General features: G+C 42.4%; 1 protein-coding gene across 4 annotated transcripts in view; it reads right to left on the reverse strand.

Annotated features, from left to right (window-relative positions):
- LOC106571293 (ubiquitin-conjugating enzyme E2 J1) overlaps positions 1 to 20263 on the reverse strand; it is a 46044-nt gene that overhangs the window by 10541 nt on the left and 15240 nt on the right. For 2 of the 4 annotated variants that reach the window (XM_014144193.3, XM_014144190.3), the window contains exons 2-5: positions 14913 to 15013; positions 11586 to 11659; positions 2863 to 2994; positions 2133 to 2217 (exon numbers count right to left, since the gene is read on the reverse strand). In XM_014144193.3, coding sequence (XP_013999668.1) covers positions 2133 to 2217; positions 2863 to 2994; positions 11586 to 11659; positions 14913 to 15012 — 391 coding nt within the window. In that variant the 5' untranslated portion in view covers position 15013. The remainder of the gene's footprint in view (positions 1 to 2132; positions 2218 to 2862; positions 2995 to 11585; positions 11660 to 14912; positions 15014 to 20263) is intronic. The other 2 variants (XM_082961713.1, XM_014144191.3) reach the window with 2 other exon arrangements.

Below are 20263 nucleotides of genomic sequence, written 5' to 3' on the forward strand. Positions count from 1 at the left end.
AGTGATAGATTTGCAGAAGATGAATGTGCAAGTAGAGATACTGGGGTGCAAAGGAGCAAAATAAATAAATAACAGTATGGGGATGAGGTAGTTGGATGGGCTATTTACAGATGGGCTATGTACAGGCGCAGTGATCTGTGAGCTGCTCTGACAGCTGGTGCTTGAAGTTAGCGAGGGAGATATGAGTCTCCAGCTTCAGTGATTTTTGCAATTCGTTCCAGTCATTGGCAGCAGAGAACTGGAAGGAAAGGCAGCCAAAGGAGGAATTGGCTTTGGGGGTGACCAGTGAAATATACCTGCTGGAGCGTGTGCTACGGGTGGGTGCTGCTATGGTGACCAGTGAACTGAGATAAGGCAGGGCTTTACCTAGCAAAGACCTATAGATGGCCTGGAGCCAGTGGGTTTGGCGACGAATATGAAGCGAGGGCCAGCCAACGAGAGCATACAGGTCGCAGTGGTCGCATATGGGGCTTTGGTGATAAAACGGATGGCACTGTGATAGACTGCATCCAATATGCTGAGTAGAGTGTTGGAAGCTATTTTGTAAATGACATCGCCGAAGTCAAGGATCGGTAGGATAGTCAGTTTTACGAGGGTATGTTTGGCAGCATGAGTGAAGGATGCTTTGTTGCGAAATAGGTTTAATTTTAGATTGGAGATGCTTAATGTGAGATTTGTAGATGCCCACGTATTCTAAGTCAGAACCGTCCAGAGTAGTGATGCTGGACGGGCGGGCAGGTGCTGGAAGCGATCGGTTGAAGAGCATGTATTTAGTCTTACTTGCATTTAAGAGCAGTTGGAGGCCACAGAAGGAGAGTTGTATGGCGCTGAAGCTCGTCTGCAGGTTAGTTAACACAGTGTCCAAAGAAGGGCCAGATGTATACAGAATGGTATCGTCCGCGTAGAGGTGGATCAGAGAATCACCAGCGGAAGAGCGACATCATTGATGTATACAGAGAAGAGAGTCAGCCCGAGATTTGAACCCTGTGGCACCCCCATAGAGACTGCCAGAGACAACAGGCCCTCCGATTTGACACACTGAACTCTGTCTGAGAAGTAGTTGGTGAACCAGGTGAGGCAGTCATTTGAGAAACCAAGGCTGTTGAGTCTGCCGATAAGAATGTGGTGATTGACAGAGTCGAAAGCCTTGGCCAGGTCTAAGAATACAGCTGCACAGTACTGTCTCTTATCGATGGCGGTTATGATATCGTTCAGGACCTTGAGCGTGGCTTGCCATGTGACCCCAGAGGACAAAAGCGGGAGTTATTTTAGATTAGCTTTTTTATGCTCATTAAAATTCCCAGAAAGTAATATAAAGAAAAGCAGTGCGGGATTCTCCCATTGAATCTGATTACATTTCCATGCTTTTGGTACGGAGAATAACGTGAGAGGAATACTCAGAAATAGGATGGCTTAACGGTGGTAAATTAAATCATGCCAGAAAATAATGGAAATATTAGACTTAATGTAGGAAATAGTGTGCTGCCTGCTGCCAATACGGGGCTTTGTGAGCGAATAAGATGTGTGTGCCAAATATGCATTTCCAGTGACACACTTTCTTCTTATTTACTTTGTTCTGTTATGAAGTCTTCTTTTCAGCCCCTTCCAGTTTCCACTCTTTAAATTGCGGGGAAAAAGCTCAATGATAGAACAAAAATGCCTGAGCAAAAAAACATTTGCATATCTGCCTTCATTTAAATTCAAATTAAAAGTCTTAATCCGTCGTTTGTTCCTGTTGGTCCCTGGCAGGCAGAGAACGAGTGAGTGGGGATGCTAGGCTAAGTTTAGTGCAGCAGCTGGATGAGTAGGACTGGAAGAGGGAACAAGGACTGTGTTGTGAGCCGTGTGCGTGTGTCTGTGTCTGTCTCCAGGCTGGAGGAGACAAGCCATTTACTTGATTTTGCTTACACAGAAAATGTATCAAGATAATTAGCCTTTTCTAACTTGCTTCAAGACCTTTTTTTGGTTAAAGTAAGCAAAACTATCTGCCAGGCTGCTATCTTTTCAATAGCGGTGGTGGTCACGTGTTCGCGAGGCAGAGGATCTGAGATCGAGTACCAGTGCGGGCTCATGAAGAAGGTATCTGTACTGTTAAGCAAGCACAGTGACACCAGTTACCAAGGGATACCTACTGCTCCAAGATGGCTGCCATGTCTCCGGGTGATGGCCAGAGATGCTCAGACAGATCTTCTTTCCCACCTCAAATCTTCCATTGGGCTGAAAGAGAAACATATCCATAGAATTACATATAGAATACATGTATAATAAAGATAAGTGATTTATAGGATTTCGATGATAGGATCTCTATTACCATATCACGGTCTATGACAACCAGGTTGAACAAGCAACAGGGAGACAGTGAGACAGGCCGAGGTGAGGTGGAGGCTGGGGGGTGGTTGAAGGGAGGGATATTAAGAGAAAGAAAGAGAGTGAGCCTTCAAAGACCAAGTAAAACCTGCCAGCCTGAGCTAAGAGAGAGAGAAAAAAAGAGACTCTGGACATAAAAAAGACTGTCACAACCTGTCTGATCCACTGGCTTTTATCAGCCTGTCATTGATTCTTCAGGTTATTATTGGAGCATGAAAAAAACACATTACCGCTTCTTTCCCACAGAACCATTGAAGTCCTCTGTGACAGTGTAGTGACAGGCATGGCTTTGTTCTGACAATAGTGTCTTGGTGTGTCATCAGATGTGGCTCCGGGTTAAGAAAAGATGTTATAGCTGTCTATCATCCAGCCTTTGATAATTTGATTGGTTGCTTTTCATTGTTACTTCAATTTACACATAATTGGCTGTGATTGATCGAAAGAGAGGAATATCTTCATAAGTGTGTGTGTGCATGTGTGTGTTGGGCGTCTTACTGTGAGTAGGATGATGCTGGGGGGCTTCATGGGGTACTCAGGGGGCAGCACGATCCTGCCGTGGTAAACCCCACCGTCAAAATCTGAGTCCGGGGGCCCGCGGACAGAGAAGTGCCACTCAAACAGATTATCCTGCAGGTACACAACAAGCCAGTCACAAACACATATGTGACTCGTTTCAGGAAACTAGGCATATGTTGCACGTCACTACTACACAGCAGAGGCATTTGAACGTACATTTTTTTAAATTATCAAAATGCCTTCTGGAACATTTGAACTTTCATGTGCCTTAATAACAAACTTGTATTCCATCCATAAATACGAATAAAATTGTTAAATTACAAGCCTAGCTGGTTTAGCCACGGAAAAAGGGAGTAACCTTCCCACTAACCATGATTGGCTGAGATAATGGAAGGGCTGGACATGCTGGGAGATGAGTTTGGATTGGTCTGCCATGTAGCCAGTGATGCCAACTTAGCAATTTTGTTGCTAGATTTAGCAACTTTTCAGAGTACCCTAGCAACAAAAAAATTCAAACAGCACCTAGCAACAAATTTAGCTACTTTTAAAAATGTATTTGGAACTTTTAGCAACTTTTGAAAAGTGACTCAAACGCTAAAATGCATTTTCACTCAAAATGACACAACCGATTTTCTCTGTCACACACTCAGTCACAACACGTGTCCCTGGCTGCAAAAGTGCATTGTGAGTGAAGTCAGCAGCAGGCGCTCAGCTCGTGCACAGGCAGCAGCAGGCCAGCAGCAATTTCAGCAAATTGCAAATCATTGTTGGCTGACTGCAGCAGCAGTAGTATGCGTTCGATGAGACAAACCCAATGAATATAGTTGGTCACAAATGTTTGATCTTGAACAGAACTTACAACATCAATCAGCATGTCTCAATCAAAATTGTACAGCCAGAAGTACAGAAAAGAGTGATTGACGGGCATACTCTGCGTACTGCAAATCAGATATGCTTGCAAAAATGTATGACATCAAAAAACATTGTGGTACAGCAAAGCATATAAATAAATCAAAACCGTACAACCCCACAACGCAGTCTACATTACCACAGTTGGTTAAGAAAGTGGATAACTGCAAAAGCGCAGAAGCTACTATGGCAATGGCCATTGTGGAGCATTGTTCGCTGCTAGCATGCAACCATTTAGGTATTGCTTGCAAAGCTGCCTTTTCAGATTCTGTGGCAGCAACAAACTTCCAAATGCACCGCACCAAGTCGCACAGAAAAGATTAGGGGTGTACTGGCTCCTTATTTTCTCAAAAGGGTAACATCAGATGTGGGGGATGAGAAGTTCAGTCTCCTTTTGGATGAGTCCACTGATGTCAGTGTCTCGAAATACCTGGGTGTGGTGATTCGGTATTTCAGTGTAGAGGTCGACCGATTAATCGGAATGGCCAATTAATAAGGGCCGATTTCAAGTTTAAGTAACAATCGGTAATCGTTTTTTTTTTTTTACACCTTTATTTAAACTAGGCAAGTCAGATTTAAGAACACATTCTTATTTACAATGCCGGCCTAGAAACGGGGGTTAACTGCCTTGTTCAGGGGGGATTCGTTTTTGCAACCTTCGGTTACCAGTCCAACGCTCTAACCACCTGCCTTACATTGCACTCCACAAGGATTAACAGGCTGACTACCTGTTACGCGAGGGCAGCAAGAAGCAAAGGTAAGTTGCTAGCTAGCATTAGACTTATAAAAAAACGATCAATCTTAACATAATCACTAGTTAACTACATATGGTTGATGATATTACTAGTTTATCTAACGTGTCCTGCGTTGCATATAATCGATGCGGTGCCTGTTAATTTTCATTGAATCACAGCCTACTTCGACAAACGGGTGTTGATTTAACAAGCGCATTTGTGAAAAAAGTACTGTCGTTGCACCAATGTACCTAACCATAAACATCAATGCCTAACAGGAATATTTAGACTTAGCCACCCGTTAGATAAAATACGGAACGGTTCCGTATGTCACTGAAAGAAAAAAACTTTTGTTTTCGAGATGATAGTTTCCGGATTCGACCATATTAATGACCTAAGGCTCGTATTTCTGTGTGTTTATTATACTATAATTAAGTCTATGATTTGATAGAGCAGTCTGACTGAGCGGTGGTAGGCAGCAGCAGGCTCGTAAGCATTCATTCAAACAGCCCTTCGCTGTGCTTCAAGCATTGCGCTGTTTATGACTTCAACCTGGGTGGGTATAATTTGTGGAACGTTCCAACAGGAATCTATTCCAAAAACTTCGTAAATAACAAGGTTTCCAAAAAAACAACGCATACAAAGTTGTATAGCGGCAGAATAAGATACCGGGTAGGGAGTGGTCTATTTCATTGCGTTTTTCACTCATCACGTTTATTCCGAAAAATGTCTGTCCTCACATGTCTGTTTGCCTATGGACAAACATTAAGAATAAGCAACGTGGTGAGTTGATGCCTATTCGGCAGCTAGTTAGCTAGGTTTGTATGCGTTGCTACTTTGTATGCGTTGTTGGTTGGCAACCTTTTACTTTACGTTTTTTGGAACAAATTCCTGTTGGAACGTTCCACAAATTATACCCACCCCTTCAAGCCTATCAACTCCCAAGATTAGGCATCTGTAACCGATGTGAAATGGCTAGCTAGTTAGCCGGGTGCACGCTAATAGCGTTTCAAACGTCACTCGCTCTGAGACTTGGAGTAGTTGTTTCCCTTCCTCTGCATGGGTAACGCTGCTTCGAGGGTGGCTGTTGTCGATGTGTTCCTGGTTTGAGCCCAGGTAGGAGCGAGGAGAGGGACGGAAGCTATACTGTTACACTGGCAATACTAAAGTGCTTATAAGAACATCCAATAGTCAAAGGTATATGAAATACAAATCGTATAGAGAGAAATAGTCCTATACAGTGCCTTGCGAAAGTATTCGGCCCCCTTGAACTTTTCGACCTTTTGCCACATTTCAGGCTTCAAACATAAAGATATAAAACTGTAATTTTTTGTGAAGAATCAACAACAAGTGGGACACAATCATGAAGTGGAACGAAATTTATTGGATATTTCAAACTTTTTTAACAAATAAAAAACTGAAAAATTGGGCGTGCAAAATTATTCAGCCCCCTTAAGTTAATACTTTGTAGCGCCACCTTTTGCTGCGATTACAGCTGTAAGTCGCTTGGGGTATGTCTCTATCAGTTTTGCACATCGAGAGACTGAAATTTTTGCCCATTCCTCCTTGCAAAACAGCTCGAGCTCAGTGAGGTTGGATGGAGAGCGTTTGAACAGCAGTTTTCAGTTTTTTCCACAGATTCTCGATTGGATTCAGGTCTGGACTTTGACTTGGCCATTCTAACACCTGGATATGTTTATTTGTTAACCATTCCATTGTAGATTTTGCTTTATGTTTTGGATCATTGTCTTGTTGGAAGACAAATCTCCGTCCCAGTCTCAGGTCTTTTGCAGACTCCATCAGGTTTTCTTCCAGAATGGTCCTGTATTTGGCTCCATCCATCTTCCCATCAATTTTAAACATCTTCCCTGCCCCTGCTGAAGAAAAGCAGGCCCAAACCATGATGCTGCCACCACCATGTTTGACAGTGGGGATGGTGTGTTCAGGGTGATGAGCTGTGTTGCTTTTACGCCAAACATAACGTTTTGCATTGTTGCCAAAAAGTTCGATTTTGGTTTCATCTGACCAGAGCACCTTCTTCCACATGTTTGGTGTGTCTTCCAGGTGGCTAGTGGCAAACTTTAAACAACACTTTTTATGGATATCTTTAAGAAATGGCTTTCTTCTTGCCACTCTTCCATAAAGGCCAGATTTGTGCAGTATACGACTGATTGTTGTCCTATGGACAGAGTCTCCCACCTCAGCTGTAGATCTCTGCAGTTCATCCAGAGTGATCATGGGCCTCTTGGCTGCATCTCTGATCAGTCTTCTCCTTGTATGAGCTGAAAGTTTAGAGGGACGGCCGGGTCTTCGTAGATTTGCAGTGGTCTGATACTCCTTCCATTTCAATATTATCGCTTGCACAGTGCTCCTTGGGATGTTTAAAGCTTGGGAAATCTTTTTGTATCCAAATCCGGCTTTAAACTTCTCCACAACAGTATCTCGGACCTGCCTGGTGTGTTCCTTGTTCTTCATGATGCTCTCTGCGCTTTAAACAGACCTCTGAGACTATCACAGAGCTGGTGCATTTATACGGAGACTTGATTACACACAGGTGGATTCTATTTATCATCATTAGTCATTTAGGTCAACATTGGATCATTCAGAGATCCTCACTGAACTTCTGGAGAGAGTTTGCTGCACTGAAAGTAAAGGGGCTGAATAATTTTGCACGGCCAATTTTTCAGTTTTTTATTTGTTAATTTTTTTTGAAATATCCAATAAATTTCGTTCCACTTCATAATTGTGTCCCACTTGTTGTTGATTCTTCACAAAAAATTACAGTTTTATATCTTTATGTTTGAAGCCTGAAATGTGGCAAAAGGTCGAAAAGTTCAAGGGGGCCGAATACTTTCGCAAGGCACTGTAATTCCTATAATAACTACAACCTAAAACTTCTTACCTGGGAATATTGAAGACTCATGTTAAAAGGAACCACTAGCTTTCATATGTTCCCATGTTCTGAGCAAGGCACTTAAACATTAGCTTTCTTACATGGCACATATTGCACTTTTACTTTCTTCACCAACACTTTGTTTTGCATTATTTAAACCAAATTGAACATGTTTCATTATTTATTTGAGGCTAAATTGATTTTATTGATGTATTATATTAATTTAAAATAAGTGTTCATTCAGTATTGTTGTAATTGTCATTATTACAAAAAAACAATAAATCGGCCGATTAATCGGTATCGGCCCTTTCCGGCCCTCCAATAATCGGTATCGGCGTTGAAAAATCATAATCGGTCGACCTCTATTTCAGTGCAAAAAAAACCACCATTGTGTCCACATTTCTCGGGCTGGTTGAATTGGAGGGGGCGATGCCAGATCAATAGTAAAGGCGGTAGTTGAATTTCTTGAGAAGTGTAACCTTAAAGAGAATCTTCAGGGTATTGGCACTGATAATGCGTCCGTGATGACTGGGGTGCACAAGACTTTAAAGGAAGAATGTGCATTGCCCAATTTGGTACTCATCCGCTGTGTGTGCCATTCTTTACAATTGGCTGACAGCGCAGCATCCAAAGAAACCATCCCTAGGAGTGTTGAGCACTTAATCAGGGAAACCTACAACTGGTTTTCCATTTCCCCAAAACGGCACGAGGCGTACAAAGCAGTGTATGACACCATCAATTGTGGCCAGAAACCCCTGCAGATCACCAAAGTGTGTGCCACACATTGGCTATTGATTGAGCCTGCGGTAACTCGTATATTTAGCCAGTGGGAAGAACTGAAACTCCACTTTGAGGTGACCAAGGCCAGTGAGCATTGCTACATGGTGGATGTGCTCCACGCCATGTACATGGACAAGACCAACTATGTCTACTTGATATTCTTCATTCTTGAAATCAATCCTGTCTGACGTACAAGTTGCAGTGAAGTCATTTGAGGGAGAGCAAACAGATCCTGTCAAGCTTTTGGATAATCTGGTACCCCTCTTAACATCAATCTGCAGCAGAATAGTCAACCCTATGGCAAAAATTGATGTCCTGAAGGATGCCATTGATGGACATCTCAGTCCAACACCATACCTTGGGTACCTTTTAGAGAGCACGGTGCACCAACTCAGTCTTGCGCCAGAGGACAAAAAGGTCATTCGGAGACAGTGCATCAACTACATTGTTGCTTTAAGCAAGGAGCTGCAAGCCAGGCTCCCAGACAACCTTGAAGCCTTGCGACACATGGCCTTGTTCAATGTTAAGGAAATGCTAAAGCACAATAAAGGCACCATTGAAATTGTTCAAGTAGCTGAGCTACTGGGATACCAGCCCCAAACAATTGATAAAATAGTTTCCCAATGGAGAAACATCCATCTGTTTAGGTGGGACTCAACTGAAAATACAGTCGAGTTTTGGAGTGAAGTCAATAACTACACGGACTCTTCCGGGTCAAATCCATTTGAAGAACTGTGCAAAGCTGCACTCGCTGCCCTCTCCTTGCCACAATCAAATGCGGAGGTTGAACCCCCGAGGTTCAGCCAAATGAGTGTGGTCAAGTCAAAGTTAAGAAATAGTGTCACTGCACACTCTCAACTCCATACTCCTGGTGCGGTATGGACTGAAGCTGGCTGGTGATACCTGTTACCAGCATAAACTACCAAGTGAAGTTCTGCAGCAGTTTGGCACCACAGCAGCATACAGCTTTAAGGACACTCCATCCTCTACTGCTGGTTCCAGCTCCGTGACAATGCAGTTGGACAGTGAAGATGAAGAGGATTTCTTTGCCAATCTATAATTCATCATATTTACAGTACATATGCAAGGAGGGGACTTTCTGGAACTGGCGGAGACACACAGCTGATGGTGGCAGTGTGTACTGCAGTGTGTGCGAGAACAGTGGCAATATCTGGAGGAAACCATTGAGCAGCTAGCCAGCCAAGCAGCACAACAACCTGGAGAGAGATGCCTACACAATCATTATTTGAGATAAGTTGCTTGTTCAATAAGATAGCATTTTTACATTGTTATTAGCTTGTACCTATAATTGTTGATCAGTTAGGTAGCATGTTAACTAATTACCAATACCCTGCTTAAAACTATAATTGTTAAGAATGTGGAGGTTTACTAGTTAAAAAGAAAATAAATAAAATGTAATTGTTCAATAATGTGTAATTGTTAAATAATTCAATGTGTTGTGTTTAAAAATAAAAATATGTGATCGAATAAAATGTGTTGTTTATATTACTTTTAAAAATAAAAATATATGATAATAAACAAACAAATCTAAACTAACAAATGTAAAATCATATTTTTCGCCGAGATGGCCGGTCAATTTGAGTAATGTTATTGTGTATTCTAAGTAATGACGCAGTTTTACATTATTACGTAATGACGGCATCACGCAATGACATCAGAACGTTTTAGCAACTTTTAGCAACAAATCGGCCTGCCTCTAGCAACTTCCCCTGAAAATTAGTTGGCAACACTGCATGTAGCATGCTTCAGTTTGTAATGTGAGCTTTTCAGTTTGTGTTGATAGTCCATTCTAACGCGCCGTTTTTTGAAAGATATAACGTTAGCCATCAAGAACAACAAAAGTTTTCATACTTTTCTCAACAACATTGATGCCTTGAATTTAGCAGGCGCTACCGACAGATCAGTTGAAAAAAGTGATGGGCTACTTTCTGCACATGCCACGGTCAATGTGAACCGGAGTGACTTGACACAACGCTGGCCAAACAAGATGTAGCTACAAACAAAACAGAGTTAAATGGTTCCAGCCTGCTATGAAGCATTCATCCACGTATACGGGTAAGAGTCTAGCTACATTTTCTGATAAAGTTTTTAATTTAGTCAGAAAGTCATTTTATTGCAAGTTCAATCGTACTGTTAGTTAGGGAACATTAGCTTGCTGGCTCGCTAGCTAAAGTTACGTGTATGATCTGTGTAGTACCGTAATTTCCGGACTATAAGCCGCTACTTTTTTCCCACGCTTTGAACCTCGCGGCTTAAACAATGACGCGGCTAATATATGGATTTTTCCCGCTTTCAAATTATTATATATTTTTTTTAAACACACATTCTGTGACGTGCTCAGTTTTTTGGCGGCATGAAGCTTTCATTAGACCAATGAAATTGCCGAACGGGTTAAGGTCAAACAACTTTTTTGTTTACTGTTTAGATTAAATCGAGCGCTCTCAAACTTCCCATCATTCTGATTACGGTAGTCATTTTGTCACCCTCATCATGGCAAAGACACAGAGAAATGCATATGATGCAGCTTTCAAGTTGAAGGCGATTGATCTGGCTGTTGGAAAAGGAAATAGAGCTCCTGCACGGGAGCTTGGTCTGGAGCAATGACTTTCTTGGTAGGCTACTGTTTACTGCTAATTTTTTCTTTTTTGTTACAAGCCGTGTTTCATTAAAGCCTATTTATTTTTGTTACAAGCCGTGTTTCGTTAAAGCCTATTTATTTTTGTTACAAGCCGTGTTTCGTTAAAGCCTGTGTAAAGTTCATTTGTTTCAATGTACCGGTAGGCACCTGCGGCTTATAGGCATGTGCGGCTTATTTATGTTCAAAATATATATATTTTTGAAATTCAGTGGGTGCGGCTTATATTCAGGTGCGCTTAATATTCCGAAAATTACGGTAATATTATTAGAATCAGAAATCCATTTGCATTGCTAGTTATAGCCTAATGTTAGCTAGCTAACATTGAACCTAGTTTGTTAGTTTTAGCTACCTGCAAATTTATACTACAGCTATGACAATCTTTTCATTGGTTAGTCGTATGAGTTGGGATTATGCAGTTTCACTGTTTAGCTAGCTAGCTAGCTACCTACTAGCTAGCTACATGTCTGAACAAAAGACTCCACTTCGGCAGAATTATTACATGACCCATCAAATTAGCCAGGTATGTCTGGGGGTGATTACGGCCATCTATTGTATTTCATGAACGTGTACATGTCTAGACAATAGTGACCCATCCACTGAGCTAGATGTGACTGGTGGTGGTTATAGCATTTCCTTCACATGAACCATCAATTTAGACAAGTGTGTTGGGTAAGCATCATCTGATGATGAGCCTGAGTGAGTTTGGGTGGCCCAAGGTATGACTGACCTCCAGTGGCTGGGCGTGGTAGTGCTCTGTGGGGTCCCTCAGTTCAGCTGCCTCCTTCATCAGCCTCTTCACAGCTAGCACCCACCCGGTGAAGAGAACAAACAAAACATCACGGTTAACGCCAGGTAAAGCTGACACCAAGCTTGCAGTTTACTTCCACTAGCATGTGGTGTTCCAGGCATCTTCTCCACCGGTAGGTCTACATCCCCATATCCACAGACAGATATAGGGTCCTATAAAATCTGCGTTGTGGAAAATGCGGACAGAATCACAGGATTCAGACATTAAAACGGAATTCAACAATATTCAAAAATGTATTGAACTTAGTAGGAAATCAACAAAATGTATTAAACTTACTAGAAAATGCATTAAATGATTTGGGGAAAAACTAAATGAAAGGCAAAAAATAATAGATTTTATAGAGCCCTACAGACATAACAGTTGACTAGACTCCTGATTTAAAATACACAGCGCTCATAGCTGCGGGAATTATGGGTGCTGAGGGTGCTGCAGCAGCCCCTGATATATCGAAAACAAATTTTAAATGTAAAAAAATTGTCAGTGCGCAAGGTCATGGAGTTCTCTATGATTGTTCAGTTATTGAGTTGTTACGCATACCCACCGACCCGTTGAAAAGGAGGCGAAATGGAACCGAAATTGGAAAATAATTGGAAAAGGAAAGTGGAACTAAGGGTTATTCAGATGAACGGAATTGGTTTGGAATCCTTTAGAAGAAGTGAGCCTGTGAAATTAGCTCAGGAGTGGGAGTGGGGACCATCAGTTGGAAAGAAACCCTGGCTGGCCTGGCTATGTTTGAAAACATTACCAGCCATCAAATCCTTGCTTCCTGCATCCTAGTTTCCTAAATTTCTCTCAAAGCACATTGGAGGAGAGGATCCAAGGTCCCTCCCTTGAACCTGCTTTGAGAAAAACAAGGACAGAAGAAACAAGGATTTGACAGCTAGTAAGGTTTTCAGACACATCCCCTGTATGACTATAGGGCGAAGAGGAGGGGAGGAAGGCAGTTCAAGGCAGTGGAACAGAGAGGCTCCGACACCACACGCCTCCCGGGGCACATGTTCCAGGTCTAATCTCGCCTCGGGCCAGACCCTCTAAAGATCTATCTGTACTATTCTGTAATCCTACACTGAAAAGAGAAGGAAAAGAAAAGGAAGTCGGTGTGTGAAACTAGAATGCGCTGAGTAAACTCTTCCCCCTCCACCCCCGTTTACTCACAGATGGTAAGATCAAGTTTATCTTTCTGGGGAAAAAAAATGTTTGCATAAACTAAAGATGAGGTTATGGCTAGGGCTGTTGCGGTGACTGTATTACCGCCACACACTGGCGGTTACGAGTCATGAAGGCAGTCAAATACCACATGGCCGTTTAGTCACGGTAATTAGGCTTCTCAAAGCTCTGATGCTGCTGATGGTAATTAGTAGCCTACCCAACTTGTTAACTGCCTGGTACTCAGTACTCTATTGTCCCTCTAAAATCACTCTGACATAAATGCAAATCTAAAAAAATCAGACACTTCATAAGAGCCCATGAGCTCATGTTGTGCACCATTTCTATAGGCTATACAATTGTGAGATAAAACAATGATGGCCTCTATTAAAAAGAGGAGGGTCCCATCAGCTTTCTATAGGATATATATATATATATATATATATACTGCTCAAAAAAATAAAGGGAACACTTAAACAACACATCCTAGATCTGAATGAAAGAAATGATCTTATTAAATACTTTTTTCTTTACATAGTTGAATGTGCTGACAACAAAATCACAAAAAGAATCAATGGAAATCCAATTTATCAACCCATGGAGGTCTGGATTTGGAGTCACACTCAAAATTAAAGTGGAAAACCACACTACAGGCTGATCCAACTTTGATGTAATGTCCTTAAAACAAGTCAAAATGAGGCTCAGTAGTGTGTGTGGCCTCCACGTGCCTGTATGACCTCCCTACAACGCCTGGGCATGCTCATGATGAGGTGGCGGATGGTCTCCTGAGGGATCTCCTCCCAGACCTGGACTAAAGCATCCGCCAACTCCTGGACAGTCTGTGGTGCAACGTGGCGTTGGTGGATGGAGCGAGACATGAATATCCCAGATGTGCTCAATTGGATTCAGGTCTGGGGAACGGGCGGGCCAGTCCATAGCATCAATGCCTTCCTCTTGCAGGAACTGCTGACACACTCCAGCCACATGAGGTCTAGCATTGTCTTGCATTAGGAGGAACCCAGGGCCAACCGCACCAGCATATGGTCTCACAAGGGGTCTGAGGATCTCATCTCGGTACCTAATTGCAGTCAGGCTACCTCTGTGCGAGCACATGGAGGGCTGTGCGGCCCCCCAAAGAAATGCCACCCCACACCATGACTGACCCACCGCCAAACCGGTCATGCTGGAGGATGTTGCAGGCAGCAGAACGTTCTCTACGGCGTCTCCAGACTCTGTCACGTCTGTCACATGTGCTCAGTGTGAACCTGCTTTCATCTGTGAAGAGCACAAGGCGCCAGTGGCGAATTTGCCAATCTTGGTGTTCTCTGGCAAATGCCAAATGTCCTGCACAGTGTTGGGCTGTAAGCACAACCCCCACCTGTGGAGGTCGGGCCCTCATACCACCCTCATGGAGTCTGTTTCTGACCGTTTGAGCAGACACATGCACATTTGTGGCCTGCTGGAGGTCATTTTACAGGGCTCTGGCAGTGCTCCTCCTGCTCCTCCTTGCACAAAGGCGGAGGTAGCGGTCCTGCTGCTGGGTTGTTGCCCTCCTACGGCCTCCTCCACGTCTCCTGATGTACTGGGCTGTCTCCTGGTAGCGCCTCCATGCTCTGGACACTACGCTGACAGACACAGCAAACCTTCTTGCCACAGCTCGCATTGATGTGCCATCCTGGATGAGCTGCACTACCTAAGCCACTTGTGTGGGTTGTAGACTCCATCTCATGCTACCACTAGAATGAAAGCACCGCCAGCATTCAAAAGTGACCAAAACATCAGCCAGGAAGCATAGGAACTGAGAAGTGGTCTGTGGTCCCCACCTGCAGAACCACTCCTTTATTGGGGGTGTCTTGCTAATTGCCTATAATTTCCACCTGTTGTCTATTCCATTTACACAACAGCATGTGAAATTTATTGTCAATCAGTGTTGCTTCCTAAGTGGACAGTTTGATTTCACAGTAGTGTGATTGACTTGGAGTTACATTGTGTTGTTTAAGTGTTCCCTTTATTTTTTTGAGCAGTATATATATATATATATTTCTCAACTTTCCTAATATTAAGCACATTGCTTAACTTTACAACAGGAGTATAGCCTACCTGGCCGGCATGAAAATGAACCCCGGGAAAAGCGTCCTCCATTCGCTATGTATTTTTTCCGCTGCCCCTGTTTCGAGACAGGTGCATGATAATGGTCCATTCTAAATCAAAACAAATTTCACACATCATTTAGTATATGTAAAGACAAGATTAAATCAAGAATAGTCTGATGGGTGACAATATTAGCCTATCACTTGTGAATGATGCCCAGCTTAAGGCAAGAAACAAAGCCTTTTTTTGCAACTTCTTCGAATAATATTTGCACACCTCATGTAGCCTAGCCCATAGGCCTATATGTTTTATTTAAATGTAGTTTTTGTGTACTTTTTAGCCCTTATTCTCCCCAATTTCGTGATATCCAATCGTTACAGTCTTGTCCCATCGCTGCAACTCCCGTACGGACTCGGGAGAGGCGAAGGTCGAGAACCATGCGTCCTCCAAAACAGGAAAGTGTCCAAATAACTTCTTAAAATTAAGCACATTAATCCACTTTACAAGCGGTGTAGAGCCTAGCAGTGCGTGAGTTTCCGATTTGGGGAAGATAATTTACCATAAAAATGCACCTTTATAATAAAAGCATCACATGCATAATCGCATTTCCGGTCACTTTTGATAATGGCGTTTTCCCGCTAATGGAACATTGGCCCTTATAGCCTACTCCTGTGTGCGCACTGCTGCACTTATAATGTGAAGAAATTGCCTAATAGTTTATCAACATTTTAAGCTAAATGTTCTGATCTGTTGCGTCAGCTACATAGCGTAAAAAAGTGGTTTTGATGCTAGTGGTTGTATTCATTTGAGATCTATCGCATCCCACAACTGTCCCAGACTATGTTTGGAATATTTGTTTCTCACACAGAACAGGTCAACTTTTGTACTATGGGGGATAGTAGATTGACATAGGCTAGTGCTTTGCTGTTCATTAGAATTACTCATCTTGTTGGCTGACGAAAAGTGAATGTGGACAGTTATACCAGTTATAAATATGCACCTCGGAATTGGATAAGGACGCAGTTGCGTCCTCAGTGTGTCTGTCTTCACTTGTAGCCTGTGAGAAAGACCCGATCACGTGATGGAGAGCCATGTGAGTGAGAGATGCTTTGGAGCCCGCAGCACTCAGGGAGAAGGGCACAACGCAGCACTCCAGGCCAAGAGTACAACGGCCACTGGCCGCAAAAGGCATGGATTTTTTTTAGGGTGCATTACGACCACACAAAGGGGATGCCACTGTGAAATTTGGGGCATTATCAAGTGCTTGTCAAATTGTGAATGAGAGTGATGAAGTGTGTACAGCCTGCGCAAAAAACAAAGCAGAGCTCATGCCTTTCAAGACACTTTTTTCAAATCATCATTACAGTCGCATCATGCAGCCTTACAATGTATTAAAAATCAAAACATATAGCCCAATGTTTGTAGAACAACTAAAGATACATTAATAACTCTAAATTAAGCATATAGGAGTACCTATTTCTTTATCCACACTCCCTCAAATCGTTTGGAGATATCCTTTCTATTTTATTCAGCTCTGTTTAATTGTATTCATACTATGAAATAATATATAAATAATGCCACGGATTTCTAAGCAAATCTTGTCTGCTAAATGAACTAGTGTAACCCACAGCAATATGGCATAGCCAGATCAGGGCCTAACATGAGGAAAACTCAGAGTATGCTATTCTGTTCTTCTGAAGTAGACTACATTTTCTTCATATCATGTTTCTTTAGACCTGTCTAAAATAAATAATGGATTTATTGTGAAGGTGTAGGCTATATTACATGGATTTATTCGACTTTTTAAAATGTAGATGTTCCAAAAGGTATCAGTGACTTGTAGGCTGTGTGTGGAAGACAGGAGATGCTAAATGTGTTTGTTACTTAACGGTCAATTACCATGAGACGATATATTATGGACATTTGCTGATGCAAAAAAAAAATCCTGTGTAGGACCTTTAAATCAAGCTTAGACATCATGTTGTAGGAGTCAGACAGACATCGACAGATTCATTTCTGTTTATAATCAACAGCAGAGAAACAATCCCGATTCCCAAATATTGAAGTACAGCTTGGAAATCCGTTACAAATAGATGCTAAGCTTCAACAGGAAGTGGCACAATACAACAAAGCTCAAATGTATGTAAGCACTCAAGCTAGTCACAACTTCAACCACTTTACAAAGGAAATATTAATCATTTTCTGTGGAATTGTGCAATAGGTTGTTTTAGGTTGTACCCTCTTCTTTGTTGACACCGACCAGGGCATCAATTCAAATGTGTTGCATTCTAATACAATTTGATTAATTGACAGAGTGCTTAATATTATATATATTCATTTGCAGTGCTTAACATTTGCACAGTGCTTAAAATAATATTCTTCCAGAAAAAAATAAGGAATATAACTGCCTAGTTTTGTATGAAGAAAGAACAGTGGATAGAGCTTAAGGACCTTGTACAGTATGAATGAATAGTACAGTAAATATTGAACAAAGACTGTAGAGAGCCAAGAGGTCATGGCAGAAGATATACAGTGCATTCGGAAAGTTCAGACTCCTTGACTTTTTCCATATTTTGTTACATTACAGCTCTATTCTAAAATTGATTAAATAAAACTATTATCATCAATCTACACACAATACCCCACAATGACAAAGCGAAAACAGGTTTTTAGAAATGTTTGCAAATTTATAAAAAATAAAAAACATACCTTATTTACATAAGTATTTAGACCCTTTGCTATGAGACTTAAAATTGAGCCTAGGTGCATCCTGTTTCCATTGATCATCCTTGATCATCCTTTCTACAACTTGATTGGAGTCCACCTGTGGTAGATTCAATTGATTGGACATGATTTGGAAAGGCACACACGTCTATATAAGGTCCCACAGTTGACAGTGCATGTCAGCGCAAAAAAGGAATTGTCCGCAGAGCTCCAAGACAGGATTATGTCGACGCACAGATCTGGGGAAGGATACCAAAACATGTCTGCAGTATTGAAGGTCCCCAATAACACAGTGGCCTCAATCATTCTTAAATGGAAGAAGTTTGGAACCACCAAGACTCTTCCTAGAGCTGGCCGCCCGGCCAAACTGACCAATCGGGGGAGAAGGGCCTTGGTCAGGGAAGAACCTGATGGTCACTCTGACAGAGCTCCAGAGTTCCACTGTGGAGATGGGAGAACCTTCCAGAAGGACAACCATCTCTGCAGCACTCCACCAATCAGGCCTATATGGTAGAGTGGCCAGACGGAAGCCACTCCCCAGTAAAAGGCACATGACAGCCCGCTTGGAATTTGCCAAATGTCACCTAAAAGACTCCCAGACCATGAGAAATAAGACACTTTGGCCTTAATGCCAAGCGTCACATCTGGAGGAAACTTGCCACCATCCCTAAGGTAACGCATGGTGATGGCAGCATCATGCTGTGAGGATGTTTTTCAGCAGCAGGGTCTGGGAGAGTATTCAGGATTGAGGGAAAGATGAACGGAGCAAAGTACAGAGAGATCCTTGATGAAAACCTGCTCCAGAACGCTAAGACTGGGCTGAAGGTTCACCTTCCAACAGGGCAACGACCCTAAGCACACAGCCAAGACAACACAGGAGTGGCTTTGGGACAAGTCTCTGAATGTCCTTGAGTGGCCCGGCCAGAGCCCGGACTTGAAACCGATTGGATATCTCTGGAAAGACCTGAAAATAGCTGTGCAGCGACGCTCCCCATCCAACCTGACAGAGCTTGAGAGGAACTGCAGAGAAGAATGGGAGAAACTCCCCGGATACAAGTGTGCCAAGCTTGTAGCATCATACCCAAGATTTTATTCTGTAATCACTGCCAAAGGTGCTTCAACAAAGTACTGAGTAAAGGGTCTGAATTCTTATGTAAATGTATAGTTTTTTATTTTGTAGAAATTTGCAAAAAATTCTAAAAACCAGTTTTTGCTTTGTCATTATGGGTTATTGTGTGTAGATTGATGTGGGGGGAAACAATTTAACCCATTTTAGAATCAGTCTGGAAAAAGTCAAGGGAACTGAATAATTTCCGAATGCAGTGTATGGTTTGCATGTGTGCTATAACCTCTGCCCTAATGCATTGGGCCCACAGAAACCCTGGACCGGAGGAGACAGCAAGGGCAATAAATTACAATGACAGCCACTGTGAGTTAGCACTGTCCAAACTAGGGCACAACTCTCCAGCAGGTCTTCACACAACAAGCCTGCAAAGCAGAGCGAGTAATCTTCTCTCTCGCACTCCCCAGCAGCAACAGATGATGCATTCACACAAATGAGGAGCTATTGTGGAGGACCATGTGTGATTATGAGCAGAAAACTCTGTTTTCTGGTCTAAAAAAAAAAAAGTGAGGGAGTCTACAGTATATAGTGCCCTCCGTAATTATTGGGACCGTGAAGCATTTTTTCTTCTTTTGGCTCTGTACTCCAGCACTTTGGATCTGAAATGATACAATGACTACGAGGTTAAAGTGCAGAAGGTCAGCTTTTATTTGAGGGTAGTTTCATCTATATGAAATTACAGCACTTTTTGTACATAGTCCACCGCCCCCATTTTAGGGGACCAAAAGTATTGGGACAAATTCACTTGTGTATTAAAGTAGTCAAATGTTTAGTATTTGGTCCTGTATTCCTAGCACACAATGATTACATCAAGCTTGTGACTCTACAAACTTGCTGGATGCATTTGCTATTTGTTTTGGTTGTGTTCCATTTTATTTTGCGCCCAATAGAAATGAATGGTAAATAATGTATTGTAGCATTTTGGAGTTACTTTTATTGTAAATAAGAATATAATATATTTCTAAACACTTCTACATTAATGTAGATGCTACCATGATTATGGATAGTACTGAATGAGTCGTGAATAATGATGAATTAAGTTAGACGCACAAATATCATTCACCCACAAAAATGATAACCTTCCACTTGGGACTTCTTTACGGTTCAGCGATGGGGAAATGATTGTGACGGTGAGATACGGTATCAGCGGGCATGCCAGGCTTGCTATGTTGAGGGCCACTTGGAGTGTCTCAGCTCCATGTCTCATTCAGCCTGATTACGGTGATGACTGGGTGTCTGTCAGCACCAGGCTTTGATGGCAGGGCCAATGGCGACTCAGACACTGCCTGTGCCACTAAGCTCTCCAGTCATGGGCCTGATCCCCGGGCCATGGCAGCTGTCAACAGTTTGTCCGGAATCTCATTGGGTAATATGTGGGTCCCCCTCCAACTTCGGCATGGTGGTTGTCTCAGCAGCTGGCCGACTAATATTCTGAGATTTCACAGAAAACACACACTATTGGACTAACCAGGTTTAATACAGTAGGCTGGTGGGATGAAGAACAAAATATTGT

This window comes from Salmo salar, chromosome 15 (genome assembly GCF_965601325.2).
Source record: "Salmo salar chromosome 15, fSalSal1, whole genome shotgun sequence".
Lineage (NCBI taxonomy): Eukaryota > Metazoa > Chordata > Actinopteri > Salmoniformes > Salmonidae > Salmo > Salmo salar.